Here is an 18168-nt window from a genome sequence, read left to right on the forward strand (position 1 = left end):
GATTTTTTAAAGATAAATTTTGTTCTTCTTTTTTTCTCTTTGACATCAAAAGAATGTAAAACACATTGGGATCAAATTAAAGTCATACATGACAAGATATCATCATTAGAGGACCAATAGTTTGATGTCAATAATTTTTCAATGAACAAATTGGTTTTCAGAAATCTTTCAAGAACCACGGTGTGGGGTTTCTCTATACTTTTAATTATATAGGGTACTTCGTAAAACAAACAATAACCTAGAGCTCTATAATGATAGAAATTTATCCTTAGTAAACAATTGTTTTAGAGCCAGTGAATATAAAGAAAAGATCTACCCTTTGCTATTAGGCAACAAATCACTATAAGCAACAGACAAATCCTATCTTAAATAAAATCACAGAAAAGAAGAAGTATACCTGTGATAAGGACAGATCTTTCCGAACAAGATTTACAATCCTTGACAGAAGAGTATATGCTAAGGGCCTCAATGTCTCAAAGCATGCCCGCCCAGGCCCAACCACAACCCTAAAAGTTCAAATATCTATAAGAAACTTTCAATATAGTAGCATTGTTGTCATGTTATGTTTTCCTCTTATTATTCTACAATATGTATAGCGGTCAGGTTATATTTCCTCCTATAAATTTTGTGACCATGCCTTCTTAACTGTTGTTTACATTATCAATCGTCTACGTTGTCATTCATTTAACCTTATCATTTCCTACGCGAAAGTAAACAAGCAGCCCAATTATGATTTTCTTTCCATCTTTGGTTGCTCATGATTTCCTTTCCATCTTTGGTTGCTCATGATTTCCTTTTCTTAGACCATAAAATTCTAACAAATTACAGTTCAGGTCTCAAGAAAGTGTGTTCTTTGGATACTCTACATCACATAAGGGGGTACAAGTGTCTTACTTCAAAAGGAAAACTCATAATTTCAGAAGATGTGATCTTTAATGAGGTTCGTGTGTGACTCTACTGCTTATCACCCCACATGAGCTTGAAGAGGTAATATTAGAATGTCGTACCAAAAATGAGTATACACTATTTATTATGAAACTGTTCAAATACAATTATTGTTTCCCTAACATCAGTTGTTAGCTATTTACAGTTGTCAATTATAGTTAGTTTTCTGTTAAGCAATTACTGAACTGCTTCAACTGTAACGTCTATAATAAATTTCTTTTTCTCTTTGTAATTTGTAAGAATATCAATGATAGAAAACTTTTCTCTGTCAAGTTCTCTCAACCATAATAAAATATATCTTCCATGCTAGTAGAGTAAGTCAAATCCTCAACTCACTTTGTGATAGCCATTGGGATTGTTAAGGTCCTACATTGACCAAAAGTACGGTTAAATAAATCATTGTAAAAAGTGGAGCAATCCCCACTCCTAACCCTGAGCTAGCTTTTGGGGTATATTAGAATTTAAGTTACATCCACATCACCAAAAAACCTTGAGACACTTAAGGCAATGGGTGAGTGGGCCCTTTAACTTATAGCAGCAGTAAGCACTTAAAGCAATCCCCCCTTATTGTGCACTTGCTTATCTATACAATGTGGGTCTTCTTTTAGTCACACTTGTTACTCTATAAGGGAAGAGTTAGGCCTAACTCAAATTCTAAGTTGGTATCAAAGCATATCCTAGATATGTTTATTGAAGACCCCACTCATATATGGGCCACCCACCGATTAAACACTCCTAATGTCTAGCCCTATCGTGAGTCGGGGTGTTAAAGAGGTGGTGTTGGTTATATATATATTTTTCTTTAATTTCACTTAACAATTCATCCTTTCTTTTTATCCTTTAATATGATATAGTTTCCTTAGATGGACTAGATATAACAATAATCTCTCTCAACCCCATTTTTAGTTTTCGTGTATGGTGTCAGTGTATTGTACCATCTACTCAAGTAATGCAATCAACAATTCAAATTCAAGCATCTCAAATATACCTAATGGGAAAAAATATCGAAAGGAGTTCCTTATATGGAATTCCAAAACAACTCAGCATCAAGATTTTGGGATAGGCCATAATATTACCTTTCTTTCAGCAGTGTGTCAATTAGAGGAAATAAACCTCTCCTAAAATCAGTTCCAAAGAATTGTTTCAGGGCTATTAATAACTCCTGCATCCAACATATTTTCCTTCAAATCAAATAAATAGCAACTCAATTGAGAAGAGGTGAAAGAAACAATTATATCACCTTTCGAATGGATACAGAGTCAGGACATGTTACAAGCAAATTCACAATGCTTTTACAAATACTTTCTTCATGTGGCCGTATATATTCAGCACAGCTTTTCAACAGACATTTTAAAAAAGAAACTGACTGCAATAACAAAAAGCTGAGACTAGTAAACATATGATGTATGATATACAGAGCATTAACGAAATAAAAAAATAAATCAACGGATAAAAATTGTCTCTTTTCAATTATTGACAAGATTAGAGTAGGATATATATCTCCAATTCCTAGTAACCACCACAAGGAGGCTTCTGGTTTGCAAAATTAATTCTACAAGTGCAATAGAAATCCATCTTCCACTAGCGGGAGAACAACATTGATAACATAGCTGGGTAAACCTAAGGAGAGAAGCAGAGACATGATAAAAGACCAAGAGGTTTATGAATCTGTTTAGTAACGTAAGTATATCCACACATCTGTTTCCATTTCCTTTTGTGTTTGCCACATTTTAGCATCTTCTAAGTAATCTTCTCGTTCCTTCTACAACTAAATGTAATCTTTTACTAATATTTAAAAAAAATTGAAATATCCTCTCTGCACTTCAGGCTTCATAAATAGGGTATTATTTTGAAGAAGAAAAAATTATCAACATATTTATAACTGCACCATGTGCCAAATAGACCATGCTTACAATGTATTTTCAGCACCTCATACATGCTCTTATAATCACTGTTGTGGAGAGTTTAAAGGAATCCTAATATGATATTGGGAGAAGAGATAAAGAGGGACCAAAACAGATTGGAAAAATAATAGCAGCAGAATTACAAGTGAAAGCATTGTCCTCAGTCACTTCTCCGCTAAGTTGAAAGTTGAAACCTACACCAACTTGCTAGTGCAGATGAAAATAACAAGCTGGATATTTAAGGAAACAAAGTGCTTGTTTGTTTGAAAACAGTCTTTACCTTGTATGTCCATTAAGTTCTACGATGCCCTTAAGAAGTTAAAATACGTCGTGGAGTTTGTTTGGTTTTTGTTTTCATTTTTAGTTGACATGTTTTTACTAATAAATACAAAAATATTACATTGTTTTCATTCTATTTTTTGTTTTCAAACTGTCATTAAGGAAATAGGAAATGGTGAAATAGTGACACAAAAAATGTTATCTCCATTCTTTCCTTCACAAACGTTTAAAAGCATAAATTATAGCAAAAAAATGTTGCATTTTTGTATTCATCTGAGAAAGCATATCAACTTAAAATTAAGTCGAAAACTAATCAAACACCAGCCTAAAGTCCCCAGTATCAGAAGTCAGAACCTATTTCTGTGATGTTTACATATGAGATGTTGAAAATTCAAAATCCTAACATAGGGATCATAAAGCTCCTATATCTCATAAGCCATATCCAAATAGGTTATAACAAGAATATGAAGAGTACTTAACGTATTAGGATTTCCAATAAAAGAAAATAATAATAATAATAATAATAATAATAATAACGCCTCCTGAAAAACCTAGCAAAATAATTACCATTCTTCACATTTTCACCGTAAACACTAACATACCTTGACCTGTGCAGCCTTGAACTCAATGAAATGAGTTTTCAAATGAGGAGGAAACTTTTCAGGGCCAGGAACTGATATAGCAGCAACAATCAATGGTAATAATTGAGGAATATTTGCTTGAACATGGCGACTGTATAATTGAAACAGAAGCAACACCACCAGTGGACTTTCTGTAACTATCATCAATGAGCGAGTACTTGGATTAAGCTGTGAACCAGTAGGATTGGCAGTACTTACACCTTGATCGGGAAGTGATGTCTCCATCGGCTTGCCATCTTCCCCCGTCTTTGTCATGTTCTCAAAGAAATGTCTAACGGTCAGTTCAAAATTTTGGTAAATCGTGCAGACAAAGTCCAGAAATGGCGGGACTTCATTTTCTTGAATTGCCCTAAAGCTCCTCAAAAGTTCCTTGATTATACGGATACAAATTAAGCCATTCTCTTCATTGTCTGTGGTAAGCACTTGCATAGAAACCTTCAAGAGGTCCAGCGCAAAAGGTTGGAGAACTTCCCTTTGCGGCAGTCTATACAACATCTTAACCACGGTATTCCGAAGCTTGTGCTCGGGATTGTCTATAAACTGCGGCTTCGTAATTTGCAGCAGTATCGCAGAGAACGCCTGGAAGTAACACTTGAAAAAATTCAAGTACTCAGGAGTGTTAGCCATCCCAAGACTACCCCTAACCTCCATCACCATCTGCAGCCTCTCCTGAATCTCTGTATTAACCCCAATATAAAAAAAGGCACTAAGCATCAGAGAAAATCAAATCAAATCAAATCGAAACAACACAGCGTGAGTGAAGGCACTGAAACGTTAATCAAACACAAGCAAAATTGAAATCCATTTGCAACCTCGCCTAAATCTCTGTTCTAAACAAAAAAACACTAAGCAACAGAGAAAATCAAATCAAATCAAATCAAATTGAAACAACACAAAACGTTAATCAAACACAAGCAAAATTGAAATCAATTTTCACACAGCAAATAAGTTCAGACATGCAGACGAAGAAGAACACAATCGCATGCAAATTTCCATGTTTCACATATCATGCAATCGACTTTCCCTACTCTAACCACAATCAAACAGTGCGAAAATTACACACAAACAGAAATCGTTGAAGAGAGAGAGCATACCGAGGTTGGGATCGACGAGTTGACGGGAATGCTGCTCGAAATCCCGAACAGCGTTCATGGTGGATCGTTCAGAGCACGCTCACACACTGGGTTCAATGTATGAAGACGAGAGAAGAAGAAGAACGATTCGGAGTTTGAGTGAGGTGTGTGATTGTTAGGGCTTGAAATTGGAGTTTTAAGTAGAGTGTAGGAGTGTTTATTTTTTTTCCCTCCAAGTTCTTGAGCTACGTTTTGTGTATCGGACTCAATTCCGCGGTGTGGAAATTCGCGAGACGAGGTCAGGGTCAAAATGCATGCACCGTCTTCGTTAGGACAATAATTAAGTATTTTTCAAAAGATGTTAGAATTAATTCATCATTATTAGTAATGTCTTTAATTTTTAATTAATGCTTTGAAGATAAGGATAATAGATTTTTGTACTTATCATCATCAATTATAAATTTCATTAAACTTTAATAATTTATTTATTAATTAACATTTATGATTTCATTTGTTATTCTCTAAATTACAAAATAGGATCTTCCCATTCAACAAAAAAAAAATTACAAAATAGTTAAAAATGTATATTAATTTTTTATTAATTATAATCAATTTTTTTGGTAAATAATTTTAAAATGAATAGTATAAATAGTTAATTTACATTTTTAAATTAAAAAATCAATTCCAACTTTAGTATGATAAAGCTGTGATTGAAAAATGAACAGTTGTGATTGTTATGCATACTTGCACATGTATAGCACTTTTTTTGCACATTTATGGTACTTTAGGGGCAGGGCCGGTCCTGACATTTTGGAGGCTCTGGGTTAATAATAAAAATGGATCTCTAAATTTTTACTAAAGGTTTTGTACTCTTCCATTTTTACCCTCCACATTAATTATATGTTTTCAATTTCCAAGTTTTGATTACCACTTACCATTAATTAGTGAGAGAAAATGACAAAGGGTAAATATGGAGGAATGTATGCATTTTTAAAAAACCAATACACTAATTGAACACATTTAATGTTTTCTTAATAAGCGCAATTTTTTGTATTAGGTCTTATATTTAGGAACGGAGGGAGTAGTATACAGCGGTATAAAGCGCTGTAAAAGATTGACTAATTACAGCGCTTTTTTAAGTAAAAACGCTGTAAAAAGTATTCGAATTTTTTTTTGGGACCCCTTCTTTTTTGGAGGCCCTGGGCTGTGGGCCTGCTTGCACAGGCCCAGGGCCGGCCCTGTTTAGGGGTAATCTTTATATCTCAATTAATGATTTTCATAGTCAACGATTATTATAGTGTATTTTATATTTTAATATAGGCATTCCCCTTTCGATAAGTCAAACCTAATTTAACATTCATAGAATTGTCAATCTATCATTAAATCCTTTAATAAATTTTCTATGTAAACAAAAAAAAACTCTAATAAAAGTAAACCAATATATTGTCTTATATTCTTACCATGTATGTGCCAAAAAAAAATTCTTACCATGTGAGATTGGAAAAGTTTAGAATTAAAATTAACTTGTAGTGTTTTGAAAATAAATAATATGTTTCTCCAATATTTATTTTCCACTAATTCTCGTTACCTAAAAAAATTATAATTAGATTTGAATTGTATATACCCAATGAGTGTAGGTTGAAGTAGTAAAAAGTGCTTGTTTAAACACTTAGGCACATTCTTGGAGAGTCATTTAATCGTCGACGCTCGGGTCGAAATTGTGAGAGTAATTTAACATGCCAAAAAATTTGTAAAACTATCTTTATAATTAAGTCTCTATGATAAGCGCTTGGGGATGGTCTATGATTGTACAGATGCATTTTCCCTCAATCAAATTACAGCCCAAATCAGTGCAAGGAGATGTCCGTAGTTGCTTTTTGGTGTTTTCTATAGAGGTCGAGTTCTTGATTGTCTCGTATTGTCTGGAAGTTAGCTTGGTTGGAGGCTTTTAGGGATTTGTCTTTGTTTTGAGGCTTTTTGTAACGCCCCAATTTCTCAACTGAGGAGTCACATTAGTAACCTAACAAAGTCTAAAGAATATTTCGTAATCATAAGAAAACACGATATATTTTTTTTCTTTTCAAAACAACTAAACATAGTTGAATACATAACATAGTCTTAATTAAACAACTTGTTCCCGACATATAATAATAGTGTCTTACAATATCATAAGCAAGTTTCCAAAATAAGTACGCACACTTAAACAGTGGCGAAAACAGGGTTTTAGTAGCAGGGTTTTCAGATAACGAAGAAGACTCAAAGCATAAACTACTAAGAGGAAACTATACAGCTTCTTCTATCCTTGCTCCGCCGGTTACTATCCCTCCTCCATCTCAGCATGGCTAAGCATCGTCGGAAGGCTCTCCATCGCCTAATAGCGTTAAGCGCCCAAACAATGTAAGACCCAAGATTTTAGAATTAAATAAAGAATTAATTTCCAACTCACGCATAGGATTATGTGTAAGCGTGAGAGGAACTTGACTCGTGTTTAATGTTTGGATTAGCGTTATGAAGAAGAAAGTTCAGGAAATGGTTAAGAATAGTTATATAGTCGCTATAGGTTATAGCACGAGTTTCATTCACTTCCGCCTTAGGACGAAAACGTTAGTAAATGACTAATTTGCTCTTAAAGCACTGTAGAAACGATATTCAAAAATATTCAGAGGAATATAAGAACTTCTCTTATTCCTTTCCATGACGAGTGTTTCGACAAGAAACCCTGGACTGTATGAACGATTGATTTCGATTCTCGGAAGTTTGCCGAAACCGAGTTCCTGATAGCTCAAGAACCTTAAAGTAAACTGTTGATGAAGGATTTTTCTATTCGGAGCTTCAAATGAAGATTCCACACGCGTTCACCCATTTCTTTCGATGTTTTCAATCTTTCTTCAGAAGGAAGTTTCTGCATCTGACATTCGCTGCAAAAAGTAGTTTTTCGGGTAAAATATATTTACACCGACTTTGGATCGTTTGCTTTAATTCTGAGAAACCTGTTTTGAGTTCTGGAATTCTGTCGCCATAACCTATCTTAGAATTCACGGAGGAATGTGCAGGAAAAATCGGAATCGCGAAATATTCTTTTTCCCGCGTTTTCCATTTTCTATAAATAGCTTGAAAAATGAAAAAAAAAAAACAAAAACATCACCACCAACACACACACACACGGCCGTGAGCTTCAAGGAGGACGGAGGAGAAAAAGATTTTCACCGATTCTTGTCTGATCGTCGCTCTGTTCGTTGCTACGCGTAGGCCTCGAGGTACTGATTCTTTTCCTTACCTCTGATCGTAAATTCTGTCGCTTTTCTCTATGTCTTTCTGTGCTCAAAGTTTTGAGCTTTTTGTAAAACTGTACAAATTACTTGATTTCTCTGTCTAAACTTATTCCCTGCATGCCCAAGAGCATGTTTAGCGGATTATATTTCGCCGAATCTTGTCGAATCGCCGCAGAACTTCAATTCTGCTCAAAATACCCATTTTATGCTGAGGTTCCGCTTTTTGAATCAAAAACTCTCAACTGAGCTTAGCGTCAGTAGGATTAGTCGTCATAAACGTCGTGGGTATCGACCTCATCCAATTTATTTTTCGAAATTCTGATTTTGAGTTTCCGAGCAAAAAAAATCATGACCAAAATACCCCTGTTCTAGTTTTCGATCCGATAATTTTTCTGAGAGTTTCCCTGGCCTAGATATCGCCTAAGAATACCTAGGAATTGATTTAGATCGAAGAAAAAGTTCGGAAACCCTATTTTCTAAAGTGGCCGAAACCTGTTTGTTAGGGTACCGTGTCCAAAAATATTTTTTGGATCTCTATGACCTGAGCTATAGCGTAGCTCTTTCGATTGTCGAAATTTTGGCGTTGGTTTCGTATCATTCCGAGTTCTGTAGCTCAAGTTATGCGCATTTTAGCAAATGAAGTTCTGTTGTCAATTTGTGCCTAAATAGGAACTCTGAAGCTTTAAAAGCTTTCTTTCCGGTTTCGATTAGTGTTATTAGATAGTGTTGTTTCTAGTGGGTCTTGTGTTGACGATTGTGTTTCCTTGTTCTAGGTTCGCAATTTCCATGCACAACTTCTACTCACGAAGGTAAGGGTAACTCGGTTTTAGAGTGTCTTTGAGTCTTGCATGCTTTTATCGCACTGCATGCGTTTGAGATGAAGATGTTTATATTGATTGGCATTGGATTATGATTATTGTGCTGAACTGGGAAAATGTTTTCTGGAGGCTTCGGCCGAGTGAACTTATTGAGACGTGTGTCTCCGTTTTCTGAGAGGCTCCGGCCGTTTACTGGTTTCTGTCATTACTGTTTCCTAGTGGATTGGATATGGTTATGTTTTACAGCACTGAATTATTATTTCATCGCTCGGTAGGGCTTGATGTGTTTGTGCGAATGTTGTGATTATGAATAACATGTAGTTACTCTGAATTGACTATTGGATTGGGAGTTGTTGTCTGACTTGGCATATAAGGCTTAAGGTGAAAGTGGCGATGAGGAGGTGTGGTCCTATCATTGTCCCGCCCTGTGTGGTGATATAAGAGGCGATGAGGAGGTGTGGTCCTATCATTGTCCCGTTCATCGTGACGCTAAGTGGCGATCATGAGGTGTGGTCCTATGATTGTCCCGTCTTGTGAGACGCTATAAGTGGCGATCAGGAGGTGTGGTCCTATGATTGTCCCGTCTTGTGAGACGCTATAAGAGACGATGAGGAGGTGTGGTCCTATCATTGTCCCGTCTTGAGAGACGATATTGATCGATCCATTTTGATAGCAGCATATAGTCGCATTATAGGACACTAACATTCGATGGTACAGATGTTTAATTTAATGCTATATTGTTCAATGAGGTATTTGATTTGATGTTATATGGTTGAGGTTCTTGATATCTGATTTGATTTCATGTTGTTGGATATATGTCGTCATCTATCTTGAAATAAGTTGCTAGTCTATGTGCCACGAAATGCACTTAAATCTGAATAGCATGCTTTTCCCTTTTATACGTGGTAATTGCATGGAGTTAACCCTTTCTATTTGCTACTTGTTGTTTGGGCGCTTAACGCTATTAGGCGATGGAGATCCTTCCGCCGAAGCTTAGCTGCTCGAGTTGGAGATCGGGTTGTAGGCGGTGGAGTAGAGGTGTAAGAAGCAGCTTTGCTTCTCTTCTTGTGGACTATGTTTGAGTCTCCTTTTCTATATGAGAACTCTGTTATTAAAGCCTTGCTTCCGTCACTGTTAAAGTGCGCATGTTTATTCTGAACCTTACTTATGGTATTGTAAACTATTATTACTGTATATCGGGAAACAGGTTATTTAAATAAAGTTATTATGTGTTTCCAACCCTATGGTATTTAGTCATTTTCAAAAAAATACCCTTGAATTTTAGGGATTGCAGAATAGTCCTTAGACTTTGTTAGGTTACTTAATGTGATTCCTCACTTGAGAAATTGGGGCGTTACAAACAACAAGTAGCAAACAGAAAGGGTTAACACCATACAACTACCACATATAAAAGAGAAAAGCATGCTATTCAAATTTGATTACTTAGCATGGTAAATAAACTAGCAACTTAACTCAAATTAGATGACAACTCATCCTATCGATCATGAAATCAAATCATATATTTAACAGAATCAAACGATATGATTTTAAAACAGATATCAACAAAACTTAACAACATAAATTAACTCTGGAACCAATAACTCAAAAACATAGATTAATTCAGATAACGATAACTTCAACAGTATAGATGTGTAGATCAAATCTCAACAAAACCAACAATACAAATCAACTCATATATCAACAGAACCCACAATATAAATCAAATCAGATACCGTCAAAGCCAACAATATAAACCAACTCAGATATCAGTAGAACCAACAATATAATCAACTCGGATATCAATAACCTCAACAATATAACATCAAATTAGATATCAACAACTTCAACAATATCAATCAAACAATAACGTCTCGCAAGACGGGACAATCACGTGGGACAAACTCACCTCATCGCCACTTTAGCGTCTCAAAAGACGAGACAATCACGCGGGACAAACCCACTTCATCGCCACTCTATAACGTCTCGAAAGACGGGACAATCCCGTGGGACAAACCCACCTCATCGCCACTTTAACGTCTCAAAAGACAGGACAATCGCGTGGGACAAATCCACCTCATTGCCACTTTATAACGCCTCGACAGACGGGACAATCCCGTGGGACAAACCCACCTCATCGCCACTTCAAGCAAAACAAAACATCTCATCCAACTCAGTGGTCACTCAAACAACAATCTCAAATTCAATAATCAAATCAACATAATCACATGTTATTCATATTATCAACAAACATACGTCTCATCAAAATGCATACTAACTCAGCTCACTATTTCAACATAACAACAATCAAGGTATCAACAATAACCATGTCTTATCCACTAGAAAGCAGTAATGACAGAAACCAGTAAACGACCGAAGCCTCTCAGAAAACGGAGACACACGTCTCAATAAGTTCACTCGGCCGAAGCCTCTAGAAAACATTTTCCCAGTTCAGCACAATAATCATAATCCAATGTCAATCAATATAAACATCTTCATCTCAAACGCATGCAGTGCGATAAATACATGCAAGACTCAAGGACACTTTAAAACTGAGTTACTCTTACCTTCGTGAGTAGAAGTTGTGCATGGAAGTTGCGAACCTAGAACAAGGAAACACAATCATCAACACAAGCCCTACTAGAAGCTACATTGTGTAATAACACAAATCGAAACCGGAAAGAAAGCTTTTAAAGCTTCAGAGTTCCTATTTAGGCACGAATTGACAACAGAACTTCGTTTGCTAAAACGCGCATAACTTGAGCTACATAACTCAGAATGACACGAAACCAAAGCCAAAATTTCGACAATTGAAAGAGCTACGCTATAGCTCAGGCCAAACAGACCCAAAAATTATTTTCGGACAAGGTACCATAACACTAAGTTTCGGCCACTTCTCAAAATAGGGTTTTCCGAACTTTTTCTTCGATCTAAATTAATTCCTAGGTATTCTTAGGTGATATCTAGGCCAGGGAAACTCTCAGAAAAATTATCGGATCGAAAACTAGAACAGGGGTATTTTGGTCAAGATTTTTAGCTCAGAAACTCAAAATCGGAATTTCGAAAAATAAATTGGATGAGGTTGATACCAACGACGGTTATGACGACTAATCCTACTGACGCTAAGCTCAGTCGAGAGTTTTTGATTCAAAAAGCGGAACCTCAGCATAAAATGGGTATTTTGAGCAGAATTGAAGCTCGGCGGCGATTCGGCGAAATGTAATCCGCTAAACAGGCTCTTGGGCATGCAGGGAATAAGTTTAGACAGAGAAATCAAGTTATTTGGACACTTTTACAAAAAGCTCGAAACTTTGAGCACAGAAAGACATAGAGAAAAGTGACAGAATTTACGATCAGAGGTAAGAAAAAGCATCAGTACCTCGAGGCCTACGTATAGCAACTATCAGTGCGAAGATCAGGCAAGAATCGGCGAAAATCACTTCTCCCCCTCTCTTCCTCCTTGCTCTCGGCCGTGTGTGTGTGTTGGTGGTGATGATATTTTTTATTTTATTTTTCAAGCTATTTATAGAAAATGGAAAACGCGGGAAAATGAATGTTTCGCGATTTCGATTTTTCCTGCACATTCCTCTGTGAATTATAAGAGAGAATCCGGTGACAGAATTTCAGAACTCGAAACAGGTTTCTTGGAATTTAAGCAAACGATTCACTAACGGTGTTAATCGGTTTAACTCGAAAAGTTACTTTTTGCCGTTGATGTCGGATGACAAAACTTCCTTCTAAAGAAAGATTGGAAACATCGAAAGAAATGGGTGTATGCGTATGGAATCTTCGTTTGAAGCTCCGAATAGAAAAAGTCTTCATCGACAGTTTACTTTAAGGTTCTTGAGCTATCAGGGATTCAGTTTCGGCAAACTTCCGAGAATTGAAATCGGTCGTTCGTACAGTCCAGGGTTTCGTGAGAAAACACTTGTCAAGGAAAGGAATAAGAGAAATTCTTATATTCCTCTGAATATTTTTGAATATCGTTTCTACAGTGCTTTAAGAGCAGATTAGTCATTTACTAACGTTTTTGCCCTAAGGCGGAAGTGAATAAGACTCGTGCTATAACCTATAGCGACTATAGAACTATTCTTAGTCATTCCCTGAACTTTCTTTCTCATAATACTAATCCAAACATCAAACATAAGTCAGGTTCCTCTCACGCTTACACAGAATCCTATGCGTGAGGTGGAAATTAATTAATTTATTTTAATTCTAAAATCCTGGGTCTTACACTTTTGGGTTGTCTTTTTCCTTGGCTTTTTCTTTGGGTGTTGGTCCTGGTTCTCTTGGGGTGACTCTTTCTTTTCCGTTTCGGGTTTTCTTGCTAGTTGGGTTGTTTTTTTGGGGCTCCTTTGGGTTTGATGGGTTTTGTTATCTTTAGGATTGGCTGTATGGTTCCCATCTTCTTCATATATATATATATATATATATATATATATATATATATATATATTTTCTACTTTCGAAAAAAAAGTCTCCATGATAATACTGAACAATATATTGTGTAAATGAATTTTTCATATACTAAATTTATTTTATTATCAATTATAAATTCATTAGAACTTCAATAATTTCTGATGTGTTATTTAATTCTTTTTAATTCCATGTAAGCATCATTAATACAGTCAGCAACTCAAATCATCACTAGCCGGAGCTCCGGACACGAGTGAGGACTTGCTCTAGACGTTTTACATAATAGAGGACCTTTGGCAAAATATTTTTCGATGAGGTAGTTCAGACGGCAAGACAAACACGTGGACCAATTTGAGAATTAAGCCATGTTTAATTTGCAAACTAGTTTTAGTTCGTAAAATTATCTTTCATCTAATTTAGCCCTTCTTCATTTTCCCCTCTTCTTCAACTTCCTTCTCTCACCATTTTTCCGATGACACTTACTCTTCATCCTCTCCCTCAAAACCTGTTTGTCCTCTCCTCATTAGAGAAGCCCACAAACATCATGTCCATCCCTCTCATAATTATATGTTGTCACCTTCTCATGCGCCTGCGTAAAACCACCATTCCTCAATTACTCTCACTTCCCTTTACACAAGTACCCTTCATCATCTTCCTCAAATTCATGCTTCTTCCTCTTCTTCATTACCATTAACCTCAATCCATAATTTCCCTTCCAAATCCGTATTAGGCGTCCCGGATGAGGGCAACAATGATCCCCCATATTCCCTAGAAAATCCCTAGCTAAACAAGTAGTCATCCCTAGTAATTGTATAGGCCTTACAAACTCTAATGGGTTTTGAATCAACACCAAATGACTCAGCTTTAACAATATCATTGTGACCTAAAATAGAGGGCGACACGTACTTTACTCCACAATGGAGCTTCTTCTAGCACATGATTCTGACAACGAGGTCCTTGGACCCACGATCAAATAAGTGGAATCAAGGCTCCAATCAAAGCCGGTGATTTTGGCTTCATACTTGAAAAAGGTTCGAACGAGCTTGAAAGGGAAGTACTCATTGTGGAAAGCCAAGGAGCGTCAGATCTATATGAAGGTTTTGAGATGGAAGTGCAACAGTGGTGCGATGGAAGAAGAAAAGAGAGGGGTTTAAGATGGAAAAGGAAGGTTTTGGTTAGGTTAATGATTTGAGGATGAACTATGATGGAGAAATAATTTTTTGGGTTTTTAAGGTTAGGGGATTGAAGATAGAAGTAGATGATTAGGGATGAACATGATGAAAGATGGTGATTTTTTTTATTTGAATCCCTGTGATATTCCACGCGAGCATTACAAAAAAAACAATTTCACATCAATAAAACCCTATAAAACCTACATGTAGGGATTCCAATGGGTAACGGTGGGTATGGGTAGTACATGCACACCACCCGCTCCACATGTAAAAAGTTATACTCGTACTCGCTCCATACCGACATGGATAACCATTAAGTGGGTTTTAACCGGATTTTAAAATATTTGTGGATATTCATGGGCACCCGACATCCATTGACATAAATTGATTCACATATATTTGTTCAAAATAAAATTATATTAAAAATAAAATTTAATATTGGGCTTTACCATCAATCAATGTGTAAAGGAAAATACTTCTTTTCTACCATTTTGTTTGTCTAAGGGCTTCTTTTTACAATTATCATTGTATAAGTTTACTTGAAGGAGAATTATAACTCAAATACAAATTCATTAGATATTAGACTTAATATACATCTATGTGTGTGTGGGTATATATATATATATATATATATATATATAAGATATTTTAGCATTTTATATATCCGGTGGGTATCCATGAGTATGGATACATCAATATATAATGGAAATATCCATTAAATAAATCTGCGGATACCCGTGGGTGCATGTAATTTTACTCATAACTAGTTTTTATCCACGAGTGTGGGTAATTTTGACATCCCAACCTACATGCTGGCATGTCAACTCAGCTCTCAATCCGGTAAAAGGATGAAAACCAAATGGTTTTACAAGTTAAGAGATGAAAAATAACAAACTTTTAGTTTAGGGACGAAAACCAATTTATCGCTATAGTTTAGTGACACCGAACATATTTAACCCAAATATTTTTAATAGGACTAAATCTTCGTTAGATTTCATTAGGTGTTCTACTAAGTGACTAATCAAAACCAAGATCGTTCATGTTCAATGGTCTCTCAATTATCACCGATCGAGACCCGTGGGTGATGGCTCTCTCACGGTTGCGTGGGTTCTGTGAAGTTCACGGAGTGGATTTCGGGTGGAACCTAGATTGGAACTTCTTAGGTCCGAGTTATTGATGGTTTGAAGATGGACTTGGCAGTGTAAATATATGATCTTTTGTTTATTAAAAAAAATCAAGTTGATTTGATTTGCATGGTGCTATACTCAAATTAACAATTAATCGATCAACACAATTACAAGAAAGCACACATGGCAAGATTATGTTATGCATGAGCCCGCATGATATCAGTTTAATAGTACAGTTTATTGGAGCTTATAGACTATATAAGCTCCAATAAAGAATTCTTTTATTTGCATCAAACAGGCATAGACTTTATTCAAAATTTCAATGTTAATTGCACGACTTAATTTTTGGTTTGACCTGATTGTTGATAATAATTTTCTCAATTCTAGGTTCCTTTCTACTTTGAGAGAACAGTATGATTAAATTATTTTTATATTCTTCATCTATTTATTTTAGGTAACCGATGAACCGAATCGATCCAAACCGTTCATCGTTGGTTTGATTCGATTCGACTTTGGAATTTTTTTTGCTATAAATCGAATCAAACCGAACGACGAACACCCCTACTCAACACTATCAAATGTATCTTTTTCTATATAAGTAATCAAACAACCATTTAACCATTCATCTTTCATACGATTCTTGATGATGTTTATAGCAGGTGAGAAGATTTAGCTTTACAGATTGATGACAATATGATTGTGGGGGCAACATAACACATATAACCTTGCTACTTAGGTATATTATTAGAGTTTATCCTCAAAATCAAGTAGGGGCATCTACCCTCATAGTTTACAACCAGGGCCGGTCTCGACATTTTGGAGGCTCTGGGCAAATAATAAAAATGGACCCCTAATCAATTTTTTTTAAAGAACATTATCTATTTAAATTGTAATAAAAATTAAATTCTATATAAAGTTAAGATATAATAATTAAAAAACGGTTCCAATAACCAAACCAACTAGTGGTGCAGTGGTATAACTTGCTGTCTGGTTCCATGAAGTCCCGTGTTCAAGTCCCACCAGCAGCAAAGTAGGCCCAATAAGTAAATTAAATAAAATAGGCCCAATAAATGTCCCCAATATAGTAAATTAAAAAAAAACAGGCCCAATAAATGACCCATTGCAACAAAAAAAATATAAGTTGACAAAAAAAAAAGAAATTTTTTTATGGGGCCCCTTCTTTTTGGAGGTCCTAGGCTGTGGGTCTGCCTGCATAGGCCCAGGGCCGGCCCTATTTACAACATGGATCCGTCTACGAGTGATCATATGTGTACATGTGGCTTATGCCTTATGGTGATTATCCAATCGACATACTATTTAGTGGTAGTTTTTTTGACATACGTAAGCGTGATAAGTGTGGTTAAAAATTGTCGTCAAGTCGTAGTAAGCCTGTGAAAATTGTATGTACACATAACATTTTCAAACTAAAATTGTATCGTGTTCCATTTTATTTTCCTCTCCCACTCCCACCCATTTCCACTCTCATCCAAACGCAGCATAAAAGTGAACCAGAAAGAAACATGGTCCATCCCAGCATCTCTCAACCAAAAAAAAAAAATTAGGCTTAAACCTCATATTAGTCCCTGTCTTTGTGTCGCCGTCTGAGGGAGGTCCCTGACCGGAAAAATTTGTGCAAAAGGTACTCGTGAATGAAAAATGTATGGAGTCAGTCCTCGCCGGAGCCCGAAGCTCCGGCGAGTGATGAAATGACACGCTGACTGGATTAATGAAGGTGACGTGGAATTAAAAAATAAATAAAAAATAAATTATAAATTACGCATAAGAAATTTTAATTTAATTAACAAAAATAAAATCAATTAACAAAATTAACCCTAATTTAATTAACAAAAACAAATTCCTCATCATACCCAGAACCCAATTAATCCCAAACCTAAATTTCCTTGTTCTTCATCATCATCACCCAAAACCCAGAAAACAAACCCAGAAAAGCAAGCCCCTTCGTCCAAACCCAGAAGTGGTGGTTATTGTTTTGGAAAGCCAGAATGAATAAAAGAATAGTGGCACTTAAGGGGGTACCACAACCCACAGTACAAGGATCCAGAAAACAGAAGAAAAGAAGAAAGTAAGGAGCAAGAAAACACAAAGCACACCAAGAAAATTAAGAGCAGCAGCAATGATCCAAAACCCATCTTAGTAGGAGAACGCAAAGGCTAATTGGCAAGGAGAAGCCACAGAATCCAAGCCAATTCCAACACAAAACAGGAGAGCCCACAATCAATTCACCCTTTGAATATTATGCTGCCAAATCCGTGATCAACAGCATCACACAGACATCAAACCTGAGATGGCAGCCCAACAACCTTTTGATCATAACCACAAGATGAGCAACACCAGAGGCAGCAATCAACCGACAGTGAGTTCAAATAACAATCGCAGACCACCTCTCACACCTTCTTCTCCTTCTCTCATAATTTTTCTTTCCCTTTTCTCTCTCTAGTGTTCAGTAGCATCAGAACTAGGAAAGGGAAACAGAAACTCAGATCGACCCAGATTGAGGAAAACC

The 18168-nt window shown here is 36.1% G+C and overlaps 1 protein-coding gene across 1 annotated transcript in view; it reads right to left on the reverse strand.

Annotated features, from left to right (window-relative positions):
• LOC130722294 (uncharacterized) overlaps positions 1-5055 on the reverse strand; it is a 39505-nt gene extending 34450 nt beyond the window's left edge. The window contains exons 1-5 of the mRNA XM_057572978.1: positions 4864-5055; positions 3731-4446; positions 2186-2311; positions 2022-2107; positions 398-506 (exon numbers count right to left, since the gene is read on the reverse strand). Coding sequence (XP_057428961.1) covers positions 398-506; positions 2022-2107; positions 2186-2311; positions 3731-4446; positions 4864-4921 — 1095 coding nt within the window. The 5' untranslated portion in view covers positions 4922-5055. The remainder of the gene's footprint in view (positions 1-397; positions 507-2021; positions 2108-2185; positions 2312-3730; positions 4447-4863) is intronic.
• Positions 5056-18168: the final 13113 nt, after the last annotated feature.

This window comes from Lotus japonicus, chromosome 6 (assembly GCF_012489685.1).
Source record: "Lotus japonicus ecotype B-129 chromosome 6, LjGifu_v1.2".
Taxonomy (NCBI): Eukaryota; Viridiplantae; Streptophyta; class Magnoliopsida; order Fabales; family Fabaceae; genus Lotus; species Lotus japonicus.